Consider the following 16,876-nt stretch of genomic DNA (forward strand, 5'->3'; position numbering starts at 1 on the left):
TGGTGGTGCAGAGGGCAACGTGGGGCTCCCACGCAGCACACAGATTCATAGAATTTGGGAGCAGAATTCCTGTCCTGAAGCAGAATAGATCCAGATAAGCTGTACATCAAAACACTAGTTCAGATACCTTGCTGGGTCTCAGTTAAGCCATGTGTTTCTTCAGAGACCTGACAGACCGTGCAGCGAGCCCCTCGCCGTGCTCTCCCATCCCTTCCTCCCACGTTGCTGCTTTCGGCTCCCGTCTCGGAGCCCTCGAGCTGCCTCTCCTGAGCCCTTTACCCTGCTGAGCCCACGGCCACCCCTTCCCTCTGCCCTCGGCCTCTTAATCAGCCTCTCTGGGGCTGTTGGACAGGGCCCCGCACCTTTCCTTCCAGGTTAAGGCACATATTTACTTTCAAGTTCTTTGGCGCTCCAAAGCACGGGCCGCCCCAGGGTTCTTCGGTTTGATCCAAGCGCTCTTTCCCTTTGAATCATTCTGGAAAGGCGCTGGCATCAAAGTTAGCACTTGCTTCTGAACAAGTTAGGCATGCCCGAAGCTGAAAAATTGCAATTCCCAAACCTACAGGATTTCTTCTGAAAAAAAAAAAAATTAAAATGCGGAAATATGGGCTTGTTAGAGATGCAGGTTATTTTAAGCAATCATGTGTCCCAAGCTCATTTATAGCTTGCATGTTTTGTCCTCGTCCAAAAGCAGTTTTTGTCCTTACTCTTTATTTTTAGTGATTGCACTAAGAGAGAATAAACCCTCACCTGGACTTCACAGAATGAATAAACAAATAGCCTGATAATTTCTCACTCTCTCATACAGAATCACTACTCCAGGAAGATACAATCTATTGCCACCTTATTTTTTCCAGACTTTGTTATGTAACTTCCGGGAAGTTTTTTTAAGGGCATTTTGAATATCTCTCTCTGTGGTTAGTACAAGCTCTGAAAAAGAGGCATTTTCACTCCTTTCTTTGAGTATCACTAAAGATGCTACCCAGGTAGATTGCTATTGCTTTCTAAGTCCTAGTATATCAGAAATGAGTAGCTTGTGGCAATGAGTTCCACAAGTTACACATTGCATAGAAGTTTTAATTGAAAGTTAAATAATTTAAGAAAGACATTTGTTTATAGGCACCCGTATTAGTTGCTCACTCTGTACATTGCATTTATTAGACATCAACAAGGAAAAACAGAACATTTGGCACAAGAATGCCTTTTATTATTATTTATTTATTTTTGGACACATGAACACAAAATATCCCTGCAGGCTAAAAAAAAAAATACATTGCAAATTGTACACGACCAGCATCTTATCGCAACATGGGGCTGCTAACCCACCCATAACAGTTTAGAAAGAGTACCTCGTATTGCTATAGACATACATCCAGTCCAAATTTAATAAAATACAATTTTAAACATTACAAGTCTAACAATATAGAAACAAAAATTACATCATAAGTCAAAATGAACAAATGCAAACATTTTACATTGAAGTTTCAGCCTCTAGACATAGAAATATGAAAATGTCAATAGCAAGGTATAAGAAAATCTATGATATTACAAGATCTTTCCTCAAATTCACAAGGAAAAAACCTTGTAGTTGAAACAGTATTGATACAATGCCCTCCAAACCCTGCTTTCTTAAAATGAAAGCAGAGTTACTCCCTTGCTATTGAGCAAGAAAAACCCTACAGCACATCCACAAGGGTAGTTTGGGGGGTGGATTTTGTTGAACACTGTATCTGAACAGAAGCTGCCTTTACCCATTGAAGAGCAAAGCTTTGATATAGGTAAATAAGCTCTGACACTCGTGTCTGGAACGAGATAACGTACGGCGTGAAGCGTGTTTGCCTGTACATCACTGCCTGGATATCACCACCTTCTACGCCCTTTGGATGCTGCTCTAGGCATTACACTGAATTGTGGTATTTACAGTAAGAATAAATAAGCCAGGCCGTCCAAACATTGCAGACAGGCTAACTAGTGACTTCCAGAGCTTGTTCAGAACTCAGCTCATCACAAAGCAAGCAGAACTGCTTTGAAAATGGTGTTTCTGCTCTTTTTTTGTCGTTGTTGTGGAAATGTCAACCACACCCTCCCCAACTCTTTAAACTTTGCTACATTTAAAAATCTTTCACACCACATAGCTAAACAGTGGCCAACAGGCTTTATTTATATTAAAAAAAAAAGAAAAGGCAAAACAAAACCAAACCAAACCAAAACCCCAAACACCCTAAGAGCTACGTCTACAGAATGCACATCTCCCCATTGATTGACACATGCATGACGGGTCGCTCAGTCCGAGGTCGCTCGGCCCGCAGCCCTGCGCACAGCCGTCCCGCTGACACCCGCTCTCGGGCTCCTGCCGGCCACGGCCCTGTCCCAAAACGCTCTTCCCCCCGCGGTGCCACCCCGCAGCTCCTCCTCGCGCTTCCCGGGGAGCCGAGCTCTGCCATCCCGCTAGTCCCAGCCTAAACGTGCAGCCGCAGGCGAAGGAGAGGCTCTCGCGTCACTCGGTCTGAACCAGGAGTGCTTGGCACTGGACAACTAACTGGTCACAAAACTAAGTATTTCTTATGCACCCTTGATTAAACCAGTTACATTCTTGCCTAGTGCACAAACCCAAACAATGATCTTTGATCCTATAATCTAAAAAGGGTGCTCAGCTTCTCTTGAAGGTGCCAAAGTTCTCCATATACGTTGGGTCAGTCAAAGTTAATTCTAAAAAAGGGCTTTTTTTTTTTCTGTATTCTCCCTGAATGAGTACTGAGAAAAGCAGCCATCTAGCTGAAGCAGCGGTCAGTCTCCCACCCACGTCCTGATTTTATTACACAAGTGAGGTATTCTTTAAAAAAAAAAGAAAAGAAATAAAAAGATTTTTTTTTTAATCTCAACCTGCCCACAATATGTGCCAGGAGCAAAGCTTGCTTCAGTCCTACTTTCAACAGAAAAAAAAAAAGGAGTTTAATCCTAATGAGACATACTACTTGAAAAAAGGTTATAAACCTGTTTGAAGACTAAGTTCAGTGTACTCTGGTACAACTGAAAAACAGCATTTAGAAATGTAAACTTTAATTTATTTACAAGCTTAAAGACTGCAGGAAACAGCATTTCCTATTGCTGAAATTTCGAGGGGGCTGGTTCCCAAGCTTTGGAACAGCAGACAACTTAGCAGCAAACCCCATCCTAGTGCTGGAGACCACAGTGCAATCGTTGGACTTGTCAAACTCTCGCCATCCAAGTGATGGTGTTAGCTCTACTCGGTTTAGGAACCTGCTTCTCATCGGTGCTAGCTCATGCTAACACTGAAAGGAACCTCGCTGTAACGGACTGTGCTGGTGGATTCCACAGGTATCCACTGAAACCAAGCCCCGCCATTACACATTGCAGCTGAAAAAAATCCCAAGCTGATTGAAAAACAAAACAAAAACCCACTAATTTCTAGGCTGGGACAGAATCAGTATATTAGACTTACACTGATTAAACATGCTGTTGAATGCAGTTGTGTGTGCAACCTAGATTCCCAGGGAAAAATAATTTAAAATGCTGGTACAAGTCTTTAGGTTGCCTGTCACACAATACACTTAGACTGTACAGATTGGCAAGCCTCTCCTACATATAACACCCAGTTTCCAAGCTTATAAAAAAAGTTGTAGACAGGACACCAACAGTGAATATAAAACAGTTAAAAATAATTCTTTAAAAAAAGCATGGAAGTGCGTCTTTCCTAATTAGTTTCAGAAACTGCCAAATTGTGTGTTCAGAAAACGACACGAGAACGTTGGTTAAACTCATGCACAATCCTCAGCTAGAAAATTACACTGTTGGGGGAGGGGGGGGCTTAAAAAACAAATATTTATTGCCAAAGATAAACCTTCTATGAGAAAAAAGTTTTAAAATCACTTTGATTTATCAAACCACACAGCAGCATAAAGTGGGCACTTTTTGTAAAAGTTTGCAAAATATCTAAAGGCTAATTTTTTTTATTATTTTATCATTTTTAGAGGGGGAAATGATGGTTCAGTACTTGTTACGATACCATGGCAGTATTATTTATAACCATAATAATTAAAACTTACTGACAGGCATCACTATCTGGTTATGTTACACATTCACAGAACAAGAACCACCTAGTTGAACTCGCAGTATAGTGCAATTGCTTTGCAGCCGAAGTCTGCAGAGATTAAAAAGATAATTAGTAAAACTGACAAAAAACTGCAATACCTGTGAAAATTATGTTTGTTAAAAGGCATTTACAGTAGTGAAGTCTAAAATCTCCATTAAAAAAATCTATGGCCCCACACAATAGAACAATTACATTTAACTGGAGTAAAACATTTTGCCATAATATGCATACTCACTAAGCAGTGCATGAAGACAGGGAATCGGTCGTCATGATAAACTAATGCGATGAAAAGATAACGTAAAACCATAGCTAGCAAAATATTCAATAGAAACCTTTCGTGCCAAGTCCTTTAAAAATTTCAGGATGATCGGCCTTTTGCGCTTTGAGGTAAAAATTCAGTCCAATGCATCAGAAAAGACAGTCTATGAATTTCTGTTACATAAAATAATGAAACAAATGGCTCAATTGTGTTGGTGCATCAGACGTTGCTGTGAAGTACAGATTCAGTGCGACTGTTCAGAGCTGCTGGTAGGGGGCAGTCTGAAATAGAGTGGGCCCTAGCTATAGCAGTAGGCATACCTTACATTTCAGGACTGCACGGGTTATTGGTTTTGCCTCGTCTTCCCAGATGCTCTCAAGCAAAATACATCGTATGCTGAGTGTCGTGGTGGATCTGTACTGCCTTAGCCAGGGCCTGAGGATCACGACCATTGCTCTGTCCTGACACGTGGCTGCCTTCAGCACTGCAAAAAGGGGGACACACGCAGAGAACCATGAGCAACTGGGCCGAGCAGCATTTAAACGGAGTGCTAGCTCGCTACCAGGACGACAACAAGCTGCAGGTCCTCACCTGTCATGATCCTTGTCCACGAGATGGTATCTGGCCCTAAAAGCTACCAGCCGAGCATAGTATGCAGGAGCTGGAATAGAGACTGACCGTGTGCACCGCACATACGTGTGACACAGCTGATACGTCAGGAGCTGCAACTCATCCGCAGTGAAACAGTTGTCATCCCACAAGACCTGATAGTGGGAGGGTCGGCTGGTTCCCTGCGGAAAGGAGAGCAGTGTTCAGCTGGGTCGCGTCATCTAAAGGTTAATTCTTCTATCGGTGCTTTGAAGAGTACAGTGCCAAACCAGCACTGAACTGAGGCAATTTTTAGTCTGCCAAACTATAAATAGAGGCAGCATTACTCATAAGGACAACCGTAAGGATTCACTCCCAAGCCTGAGTACAGCAGAGCTGAAACGTTACCTGAATTCCTGCGTGACTACAGAGGTAAAAGTCAAATTCAGAAGGATGTGTTATCGTGCTGTCCACAGTAGTGCCCGCTGGTACATTGCCACTTTTACCCACCTATTTGAGATAAGTTTATGATTAGTCAACATATATTTTTGAAGTTATTCCAGATACCTCCTAAGGTAGGCTTTTACTTTAAGCTTTTGGAGGATGTACTGGTCAAAAAGTGGAAAAATATTAACGTCCTTTACAGAAGGGAGGGATGGAAACGTTCTCCAAGAGCTTGTTTTCAGAAACCTCGGCAAATCTAGCCAGTGCATAATTAAATGGGAAATAACATTCCTGACAGCACCATTAAGATTGCAGAGTGGAATAAAGTCTATGCTAGTAACTCAGGAACAGAAAACACTACTTGCCCTTTCCGTTTTGTCAGCGCAGAACAGTCTGGTGTGATGCCTTTTCTGCACAACAATGTAAGTTATTCCTGGTCTATAATCTTCTTCCAAACTTATACAGGCCTTCCGGATTGCTATAAGTTCTGGCCAAGCCACCTAGAAGTCAAGATTTAAGTATTAGGTGCTGTATTTGGTATATTCAATACTATTCTCTCTCTCTCTCCCCCTTTTTCATGAACAACTGCTCCTTCATAAAGATCACAATCAGAAACACTATAACTGTACCCTGTGTTTCCCCAGGAAAGCTCTATGAAAATGCAAGTTGTCTTATTAAAGAAACATAATCCACATATAGATTCTGAAGGGCTGACCCCTACTCACAAGCAGAGAGAAATCATCAGACAATACCTGTTTCATCTGCCCTTCCGATACTCCCCCTCGGTAGTAGATGATTCTTGTAGGTTTGAAACGAGTGGATTTGTAGAACTGTATCAAGAGCTCTCGCACCATGTTCGTCAGGTCCTGTATGACCTCCTGGCTGTAGAGCAGCTCCTGGGAGGTCTCCTGCCGGGAGGTCTGCACGCGCACGGTCGCGCAGTAGCGGCTCGGGTGGCCGTCCATGCTGCCCACCACGGCGGCTATGGAAGGCTTCTTCCCATCCCCAGCGGGAGGGTGCGTGACATCTGCTCCCAGAAAGATCACGGGCTGCTGGAACACTGAGGGCCTGTATAACGACATTAAGGGTTATTAAAATGTAATAATAAATACAAAAAAGAGGGGAGGAACAGCAGGGAGAGGTGAGGAAGGAATAAAGTTGCAAAGGAAGGTATATCCAAACCATTCTACAGAATTGCAACTGTGTCAGAATCTTTAAGGAGGAAGGTTTCCACCTCCAGATCTTATAATCCAGAGAGAATATAGAAAACAAAAAGGAAAGGACCAAGGGCAGCAAAGTTACAAGCATACACCACTACTTTTCTTTCATCTGGAGGAAAGATAAAAAACAGTAGGGTTAAGGAGATGGTAGACAGGCTGAGTTGCAAGTATGGAAAGGCTAATAAAAAAGACACATGGAAAAAAGCCTTTGCCAGTTTGTTTTCACACATACTGCTGGACAGCTTTAACATGAGAGTACCCAGTTTACTGGGCAGATTATGAAGGAAGAAGCATCTGGCCACTTTAGGCTGGGGCTATGTGTCCACGTACTAATGGTAATTTAGATTTAATCTCACCTTTGATGAGGTACAAGCACATTGTTGATTCCTCCAAGCTTTGCATTTATCTTCAGACAAAGGTTGGACAGTGTTTGGGGTGAGGTTTTCACCACATTCTTTACCTGAACACACTGAGTGGCCATTCCTAGAAGAGTGTCACCAACCCGCTTTACTTCAGCTATAATAGAAGAACAAGATAGTGGTTCAATTACCTGAACAGTCAGTGGTTCCCTCTGCTGTTTCTTACTTTTTCTACATGGTGCACTACTGTCCTTAAAGTTTTAGTGACAAAAAGCCCGTTCTTTGGCCGCATACAAGTGCATCAAACAAGTACAACAAACCAATCTCCTAAAACCCCCTTTAAACTGAAGACAGCGCCTGCTCTGTCCCGTGAAGCTCATAACCAGGCATCCGCTTGCTGTACAGCTACTTAACACGTCTCGGTCTCCATTCCATACCATACACAGGTGTCTTTCCAGGCAAAATCACCACAATCAGCTGCAGCCCAACGTAAGTCAGCTTCAAGTGTTTGAACATGGGCTCCACGCTGTCGGCTCCCTGCGCGTACTTGCAGAAGCAGGGCTGGCCCTGGATCGGCATCCCCGCGTCCTTGGAGATCTTGCGCAGCTGGTCAGTAAAACTCCTGGGAATTAAATACACAGGGATTTGGCAAACGAGACTGCACGGGGTCTTTTTGCTGTGTTTCATTTTCCATACATTTGGGTGGAAAGTTCTGAGGTAGGTTCCCAAGCAATACTGCTGCTCTGATAAATTTCTACTTATTTCTCAAAATTATCTGACCCAATAATACAACTAGGATTTGTGCTGCACATTTCAGTAGTTCAAATTTCAAGTAATTTGAAGGACATGAAAAACATGGTGTATGTTGTCTGGGAGGCAGTTAAGGTTAAGATGACAGGCAAATAGTTCAGGGTTTGGAACAAAAGACTAGCCAGTTATTTGCAAAACCAGCGGAACAGAAGCAGAATGCCATCTCCAGAGCAGGAAACAGCCTCTGGGATAAGGAAATCAATCCTTCTCCTAACTTGTCCAATAGGTTATGAACTTTGCCATAGTCTCCTCCCAACTGTAAATACTTACGACATTGTGGAACTATTGTTTCTTCTTTTTACTGAGGGATGGATTAAAATTTGTACAAATATACTGCACAACAACTTTCAGAAACATGGGGGAAAACGAACCCAGAAATAGGTATCTCGAATAAAGAGGAAAATACTTACTTTAATAAGTCTTCCCTGCATTGTTTTTGAGGAGCAAAACAGGCAACAGCCCAAACTTTAATCTCAATGCCAGCATAGAACTGTTTCCCTCTCATGTCCCACACACCTTGGTTTGGTGTAGCCACAGTCTTGTTCTAGGTAAAAAAATCAAAAGCAAGTTATAAAGAAAAGGTTGCTTCATGTTGACTGCAGCAGAACAGCACTCATACGAATGCAAGTTTATAAGAAGCTTTAAGGAGCACTTAGATTTAACTCGTATCTTTACGAGACACCAGGAACTCACCCTGCCTCCATATTGCAGCATCGGCGCTGGTAAAACTCTGCCCGTTAATTCCGTCATCTCATTATGGACAACGATACCAAACTCCTTCAGATACGGATCAGGTCCACCGACCATACTGTTACTTTTCACCTGGTGACAAGAAAGTCCTTATGCAACTAAATGATGTTTCATGGGGCTCTACAATTCATACAGCAAATAGACTTCCTATTGGAACAAAGTCAGATTATGGAACTTCTGCAATTCTTGTGTGTGGGCTTTTTTTTGTTATTTTCTTATCATTGCATATGCTACAATGCTTCTGGAAGAGCCATATGAAGTGGCAAATGCAGACTGTCTGGAACACAGAACTTAGATTTTCTGCAAAAGCACAACTGAATCAGTTGCAACTATTTTCCATATATCCAACCCCAAACTTACTAGTCTACTGATTTCTTCCTGCCGGTCTGGGGCAGATCTTGCAGTTGCTTTTATCATAGTCGACGTCTGATTGTCTGTTAGCTTCTTAATACATCTCTGGCCTGCCACAATGTTACAAACCTACACAGCAACAGAGTTAAAGGTGGCAAGAAATCCCGTAAGAACAGGCGCATCACAACCCAAGAGCAGCAAAGTTACAGTCTTACCTCAAGCGGTAAGTACGTGTGTTTCTGTTCCTGTCCTACTTGCAGACAGGGAAGGTGCGGATACTTTAGCTGCAGACTGTACTTCTGCTTAAAATACTGAGCTACTGTGCACTCCATTGCTTGCCCATTTTCCAGCTGCAGAGGAAACCTATAAAGGACATTTGTTCTGGTTAGGGGGGAAAAATGGGGAAAATCTATTCCAGAGTAGAAATGCATAAAACATTTCTTATTGATCTCTTCTTTATGAAGAGATTCTATAGACAATAAACTGAATTTAATCAGCGACAGCATAAATATTATAGTCCGTGATAACTAAGTTTAAAAGCCAGGCAACAGCTTTAAGTTTCCTATGCTGAAGGAAATAAAACAGTTCTCTAAATCCACCCTAATTCTCTACTTGACTAAAATGAAGCATTCTCTTCAAGTCACAAGGCTGCTTCACCTCTAGAATAAACTGTTCTTGCATAAGTAATATACCAAAAAGTCTCTAACCTCACAATCTTAAAAATCATTTTAAAAGGGCTGTAACATACGTCTGGTGGCTAGCTGGTCGCCGAGTAACATTGCAAACTCGGTATTTTCTCTTCATCTGGCCACAGTGGGTAACCTCTACTTTTAGACCTGAAAACCCAAGACAAGAGTCACCTAAATAAAACGAGACATGAGAGTCACCTTCAAGAAACATGAGAACAAAACGGAACAGGCCAGCTTCCAGAACGCCTGTGAATTTTCACTACAGTATTGCACTGATAGCTTTCCAGTATTTTGTGGCAGGCCTGTAAAACAGGCCTTTACCTCTGATTTCTTTGGTAAACTTGACACGTTGGGAGTCTGTAAGAGGTTTGGTTTGTTCATTGATGTTCTGAATGTCCAAGACCTCGCACATGAACTCAATGATAGGCTGGGCACGATAGAAAGCAGTTGCTGACACTAAGATTTAAACAAACAAATAAATAAATAAAAGAGCGAAAAAAAGGAGGACATTTAATCTAGAAGCAGCAAGAACTCTGTTACACAGGGGAGACAGAGCTTCCTACGTACCGTCAATGTTGAGCATCATGTTCCACATGGCAGGCCTGACAGACTGGTGGAAACCAAACCAGACCTCCCTGCCGCCACCCAGAGGGTGATAATAACCTTCAGGAGGGGAGAAGAAGGAGCGACCCACGGGAGTGTACCTGAGCACATGAAAAATTCATACTCTCATCAATCCTTTCTAGCACACTTTTCTACACTTGTTCCTAAAGCGTCTAAGACCCCACATTTCTGCAGTGTCCTAGCACTGCTAGGGCCAACTTATGGCGAGCATACAAAAAAACCTTTGCAGACAGAGCAGTTTGAAAGGCCATAGTAAATTACTGTTAGAAACATGACCAGCACATACAAGTCCTGAGCCGAGATCAGATTTCCTTACTCTACTGCAAATTTGTAAGGCAGGCATTGAGTTACACAACAGCATCCCTCAGCTCTTCCACAGAAGAAGCAGGAGAATAGCAGCAAGTAATAACTAATGAAAATTCAAGACAGATATGAGACTAAACCAGAAAGAAGATACCAAAATTACCCACCTCATGGAGGGAAGATGCCGTGTGATGACGTCGAGTGCCTGTACTGAATCTTCAGGAACTTCATTCAAATGCCCTGCCAGGGCTTCCAGCAGCAGCTGGAGGCTGACGACTGACACCCACTGAATGGAGACTTTGAACGTCTGGTCCTTCCCCTCTCCTGGGAGCGTCACCTCCATATCCACCTGCCACAGGCAGAATACAGTTAAGGACAAAACTCTGGGACAGACTGAAGGCTACCACGAGGCTAAGCAGCATTGTGGGTTTCTCTTGGATATCCTTTGAATCTACATTCATGATGATTAGCTTGCATAATTCTCTTAAAATATTGCCATCAGTTAGTTTCCTTGGGATTTTGAAAGCTTGTAATTTGTTCATCTGAGGAAACTGCACTGAGGTACCTTTACGTGCAAATTTTTAGCAGTAATTAGTATGGTAGCATCCAACTTCTGGAGAACTGTTAGCCACTTTTTAATGTCAGCCAGGTAACAGCAAGTTGATGTTCTGTGTTCTTAACATGAGAGCAAGAAACTCCTTTTGGTCGCAGAAAAAACCATTGGGAAATGCAAATTTCAGATTTTTTTTAGCACAGTACTTGGAATTATTCTCACACACCATTAACTCAAAGGGTAAATGTGAACTCATCCTATGTATTCCTCACGGCACTGTACCAGCAATAACCACATCCCTGGGAAGAAGAGGAAATGGGGATTATTTACATTTCGTGTCAGGACCCTCTCATACATACTTCAGTCTGCCAGAACACGGGTAGAACATCCCATAACATGCTGGGGAGCGTGGCCCAGGGCACTAAGGGCTAACACCACTGACTGGGCTGTCGGCAGCCCTTGTGCCGGCGGTTCTTGTGGAAAGAGAAGGTCCATCTCAGCAGCGCAGCCAAACCAGCGCACCATATTTGTCACCTACAACTGCTTTATCATTTAGCAACAGAACACGTGCTGTAACAGAGGAGGAGCAAGTCTGCAAACTTCCCTGTGGATGAGAGACTGCCCTGGACTAGCTCACACTGTCACGGATGAGCTTCCTGACAAAAGGGCTGGGAACTGGACCCTTGAAGATGACAAACTTCAGCAGAGGGTCTGGTTTCTCAGGGAAGTCTCACTGACGCTGCCTGTAATTTCCAAAGCTACACTAATACATGTAACCATAGCTTTGGTCTACGTCAATAAAAGAACACTTTTCAAACTACACAGTAGCATTTTTTTCCATAAAAACTTAGAATTGCTCTTAACAGCACTTACTCTATCCCGGCCAATAGGTAAGGGGTGTGCAGTGTACATATTCCTTTTCCCATCGTATCCAGGCTGCCGGTCACCAAATATCTGCATCTTGAAGTGTCTCACCATAGTATCCACCACTTCTCTAGAGAGGGATTTATTGAGTTAGGATGGAGCACAGGAAAATTCAGCAATGAACTTACACAATTTAAAATTCTGCATTCACACTTTCTTAAAGGAAATGGGTCTCAGTAACCACAAGGCACTAGACTACACCTAAGTTTTTAGCAGACACCAAAAGTCCCCTGCAGATTAAGGCACCAAACGTTCAACGTGTGCAGGTGTCTCAGCTCCCATTAGTGTCAGCAGAGATACAGTCAACACAGGTAGCGGAATGAGCAGAGCTGCACAAGTACTGGGGCAAATACAAGCACTTATCCTAGGGATACTTGGGGTGTTTGATAGATTAAACTGACTCCACTGGAGAAATCCCAGGCGTGGACACCTAGAAACGTTGGTGTCAATCTCCACGCTGAATTCCTTCCCCTCAGACATCTTTGCATAAACAGACTGTGGAACAATTATCGGGAATATTCACTTGTGGACTAGAGAATTAAAAAAAGCTTTCATTTAAGGCAAGAGTCTTCTTTATAATATATTTGTTAATGTATTCTATATGGCAGTCCAATTGTAAAAATCTTCATAAAAATAAGGGGCAGGACAATAATATATCTCACTGAAAGATTGGGCAACTCCTAAGCACAGAACATATATAAACTGTCCTTTAGTAGTGGAAAAAAAAATGAGGATGTACAGTTGCCTTAAACCAAGATATCTAAATGCTTTTCTATTAAAGGATTCATACCTGTTCACTCGTCGGGGACGCTTTTCTGGTTTGATATCTACATCATAGTGATAAACATCAATCTTGGGGATCTGAACCTGAAAATGATTGGCCAAGAGGCGAATGGGCTTCCCAACAGTTCCCAGGCCAGGGCGACGGGGCGGCTGGAAAAGGCTTGCTGGAGGCCCTGTAAAAGTCAAATAAACTTATATAAGACAGAATTTATCACTCGCTGCAGTATCTTTTCAGGTGTACTTTAGTTGAAAGGGCTTCCTGATGGGGCAGGAAAATCTCACGTAGTTTTCTGAGGCTGCAAGCAAAAGTGCTCCAAGCAGCTCACGGCCTCCAGGTACTGAACACCAGTGTGTTCCCTAAAGCACAGAGACGTGTTAGTGTTAAATTGCATTCTCAAAATGTCACTGATGTTTATGCATGACTGTAGTTCACAAATGAGATAGAACCCTACGATGGAATACAGCCCCTTACATATTCTTTTTTTTCTTATATATAAAATATAAATGTTTATGTATAGATTCCTACATCATAGTAGAAATAGCTGCACTTTTTCGTTACGGACTTAAAGTTCAGAAGTTAATGAGAGTCTCCCTTGGCATACTCAGGAAATAACTCCCCGATTTTATCTGAAAATTGATATAATCTGGAAATGGAGGAAAGGATACATTTATGCTAAACTAAATTAAAAACATATTTCCATATAGACAAATACTATTTTGCCATTTCCCTTACATCATGAACATATCACTGCTCTTAACAGTGAAATGCTTTTCAGCTGGAACACACTTTCGACAAATTTCAAATTCTAATACAAATGAATGAAAAAAAGTTTAGGCTTGCTTCTAAGAAGAATAGTAAGGGTTCGAGAATAAAGACATGTTTAGTCTCTTGGCAAAGGTGGAGAAGGTAACATAACTCGGCAAAAATAACAGCTTCACAAAAAGAGTTATAAAGAAACTACTAAAGGCTCGAGAAAGTACTCAAATGCAAGTCACTAATTTCCTCGAAGCGCCAAGATCTGAGATATCTCATTAGCAAGATTAAACAGACCTTTAACAACGGCACAAAAAGCCACCCCAGCCCCAGCCGGCCCCGCACGGAGCGGTTGGGATCGGCGCGTTTCCTCGGCCCCGTCCGCATGTGCCGGGGCTCGGCACGGCGAACGCCGCTTCCCTCCCACCCACCAACAGCTTCTTGTTGCCAGCGACACTTGTTGGAGCAGCAAAGAGAAGGAAGTGGGAAAAAAAAAAAGTACCAGAATGTCAGAACACACTAATAAAGCAATAATAAAACTTAGCAGGGTGAGGCTGCGTCAATCTGGTAGTGTCTGCTTAAATCAAGGGGAGAAGGGAGCAGACAGCAGGAGGAGGAATACGTTCACGTGTGCATAACTTCAGGGCGAGGAATAAACTGAACTAAACCCAAGACTAGAAATCCAGGGAGGGTTTTTTCATCCGCTGGCTACTAGCGTTATCAGTTAAAATGACAGGTTGAGGATACAACCCCCAGAATATCTTTAAGGGCCTGCAAGCAGACGCAGCCTGTTTGATGCCATTTTTCCGGTCACAGGGAGCACCGTGGCTCCTGGGCCTCCAGCATCCAGCAGGACACAGGCCCCCGGCTCCGCTCCCCGGGAATAACGGTCCTCAGGCAGGGAGAAGCTGCCCGAGCAGAGCTAAACCGGCCGGGGGGCGGTCAGGACTTTAAAAAGCTACGGCCCTCCAGACAGGCGTGAATCATCAAGGGCAACCAAAGTTTGCTGCGCTTATTTGGATACTGGGGAGATGATCCATTAATCCTGCGCTAATTAGTCTGAAGTAGTGCGGGCGCTGACCTCCTGCGAGAGATTAAATGACAACTATATTTACTCATTTTCCTTCCCCAGTATTGATAAGTTTTGTAAACAGCCACGGGCAGCACCGACCTAGGCCAGTCTGGTCAAAAGGGGATAAAAGTTACAGCACTTTCCCTGAAGTCCTATAATAAAGAGCTTCAAGCGGGATGCACCATTTTCCCATTGGAAAAGCCAGGCTTCCCAGCAAGCGGCTCCGTTTTCAGCGCGACCGTGGCCTGAGCAGCCCGGCTGCCCTCGCCGCTGCGCTGCCTTCTCCCAGCGCGTGGATGGTGCCGTTCGCCCCGCAGCCAGTTGCTTCAGAGAGGAAGCAGCTTTAGAAAACGAAAAGAGGATCTGCTCCCCAAGGCCAGGGAGCCGAAACCCCGCGCCGGGCGCCGCCGAACCCTCCTGTTGCGCTCGGGAGCGGGACGCCCCGTTACCGAGGGCAGACGCGCGAGCACCGGGGCCGAGACCTCCCCTTTGCAGGCGCAGGAGAGCGCCCGGACGAAATACCGCCGCTATTTAACCGCAGGCGGTCAAAAATAATAAAGACGCAAATCGACGAGCGAACGAGCAGCCGTTTCAGGAAGCGTCCCCTTGGGCTGCTCGGGGGAGCGCAGTGACAGGCGGGACTGACAGCAGCCGGGGCCGCCGCGCGCTGCCAGGACGGGCGCGCGGGCCCGGAGCGGCCTCCGCAGCGCGTCCCGCTCCGCCCGCCCCAGGCCGCGCTGCCCCCGGCGCGACGCGGCCTCCGCCGCCTCACAGGGCCCGCCAGGCCGCGCCCGCCCGCGCCCCCCCGGCCCGCGCCGCTCACCGGGTCCCAGCGCTTCCATGGCGGCGGCGGCGGCCTCGCCGCGGTCCCCGCCGGCGCCGACGACGAGCGCGCCGGGCCCCGCCGCCGCCGCGTAGCGCTTGATCTCGGGAATATTGGCGGCGGGGTGCGGGCCGGGGCGGGGGGAAAGCGGGCAGCGGGCCGGGGAGCAGCGGGGCACGCGGCGGCGGCGGGGGCAGCGGTGCCCGCTGCGCCGAGCGGCGGCGCAAACAATCCCCGCGCTGCTGCCGCCGCCGAGCCCGTGCGCGCCCCCGCCGCGCGCGCGCGCGCGTGCACGCGTCGCCCGGGCAGCGGCCGCCGGAGGAGGAGGAGGAGGAAGCGGCCCCTTCTCGCCGCCCGGCGCCGCGGGCTCACGCACGCGCACGCTCCGCCCCCCGCCGCCGGGAGCGCGCGCGCACGCTCCGCCCCCTCCCGCCCCGCTGATGGGAGCGCGCAGGCTCCGCCCCCCTCCCGCCCCGGCGGCGGGAGCGCGCGCACGCGCGCTCCCGCCGCCGGGGCGGGAGGGGGGCGGAGCCTGCGCGCGGGCACGCCCCGCCCAACAGCTGAGGGAACGCGCGGGAACGGGGCGCTTTTCCCCAAAAAAGGCGGATTTCGCTCCCAGCGCTCCGCCCTCGCAGGGGCGGGCAGCCCTCTCCTTCCCCGCCCTTCCTTCCTCCCCTCTGGAATTTCCCAGGCTTCGTAATTATCTCCCCAAGCCCATAAAACTCGGAAACCGTGACAGCACCTCCCTCAAACGCTGCGTGTTTTCCATTGCAAAGTGTCGCCTCAGCCGCTGCCGCTTCCTCCGCTGCACCCCGAAACGGGGAACTGGTCTGACTCAATCACACCCACTGCAACTTCCTACGCTGGCTGCGCAGCGTTAGCTGTATTTAAAACACCTGAAAAATAACCACCTCTACGAACGTCACCACAGGCAGCAGCAGATTTGGATGCTGTTTACTTCTCTGTGCTGTAAGCAGGGCCAGCGCTTCCACTAACAAATTTTAGTGAAAAATGCACTGGGAAGTGCAGTGGGCTGCTGGCTAATGATTGATGTCTGCCCAGCAGCGAGTAGTTGACACAGAAATCAATAATAATTATGGGATTTCACTCGGCAGCTGTCTGGAAAGTCACTGTGGTGGCATTGGCAGGTTTGGTTGTTAAACCAGCTAGTTTGGTTCAGGTGTGTGTTATGACTAATATGTACACATTTTTTGTGTGTGTATTTTTAGGTCAACCTCCTTCTTCCCCATAGGAGGAGATCCCGTGTTTCAGCAAGCACTGGCAAAGGAGTGGCCTTCAAAATAATGAATTTGGCAGGCTTTATTTTATTATTGTAATTAACAGCCAGGGAGAGGCCCTTGAAATAGCAGCCTTGCTGCAGCAGCAGCCATGTGAAGCCTAACCCCAGGGTTTTGTTTCCTGCAGTTTGACCCTGTTTGTGTTCTTAGCATATTTT

General features: G+C 45.8%; 1 protein-coding gene across 1 annotated transcript; it reads right to left on the minus strand.

Annotated features, from left to right (window-relative positions):
• Positions 1-3,625: 3,625 nt before the first annotated feature.
• On the minus strand, positions 3,626-15,573 carry LOC104576697 (argonaute RISC component 4). Its single transcript, XM_088531054.1, has 18 exons — positions 15,421-15,573; positions 12,779-12,944; positions 11,938-12,058; positions 10,679-10,860; positions 10,152-10,288; positions 9,906-10,040; positions 9,644-9,731; positions 9,111-9,258; positions 8,905-9,024; positions 8,488-8,616; positions 8,205-8,338; positions 7,422-7,606; positions 6,982-7,141; positions 6,158-6,473; positions 5,771-5,905; positions 5,370-5,471; positions 4,965-5,164; positions 3,626-4,857 (listed from the first exon to the last, which is right to left on the minus strand). Exons 1-18 carry the CDS (start codon positions 15,437-15,439, stop codon positions 4,749-4,751), a joined length of 2,586 nt encoding a protein of 861 aa, XP_088387180.1. The 5' UTR covers positions 15,440-15,573; the 3' UTR covers positions 3,626-4,748.
• Between the last annotated feature and the right edge of the window lie 1,303 nt (positions 15,574-16,876).

This window comes from Tinamus guttatus, unplaced genomic scaffold (genome assembly GCF_059628265.1).
Source record: "Tinamus guttatus ecotype Peru unplaced genomic scaffold, ASM5962826v1 Tinamus_guttatus_pri_ptg000397l, whole genome shotgun sequence".
Taxonomy (NCBI): Eukaryota; Metazoa; Chordata; class Aves; order Tinamiformes; family Tinamidae; genus Tinamus; species Tinamus guttatus.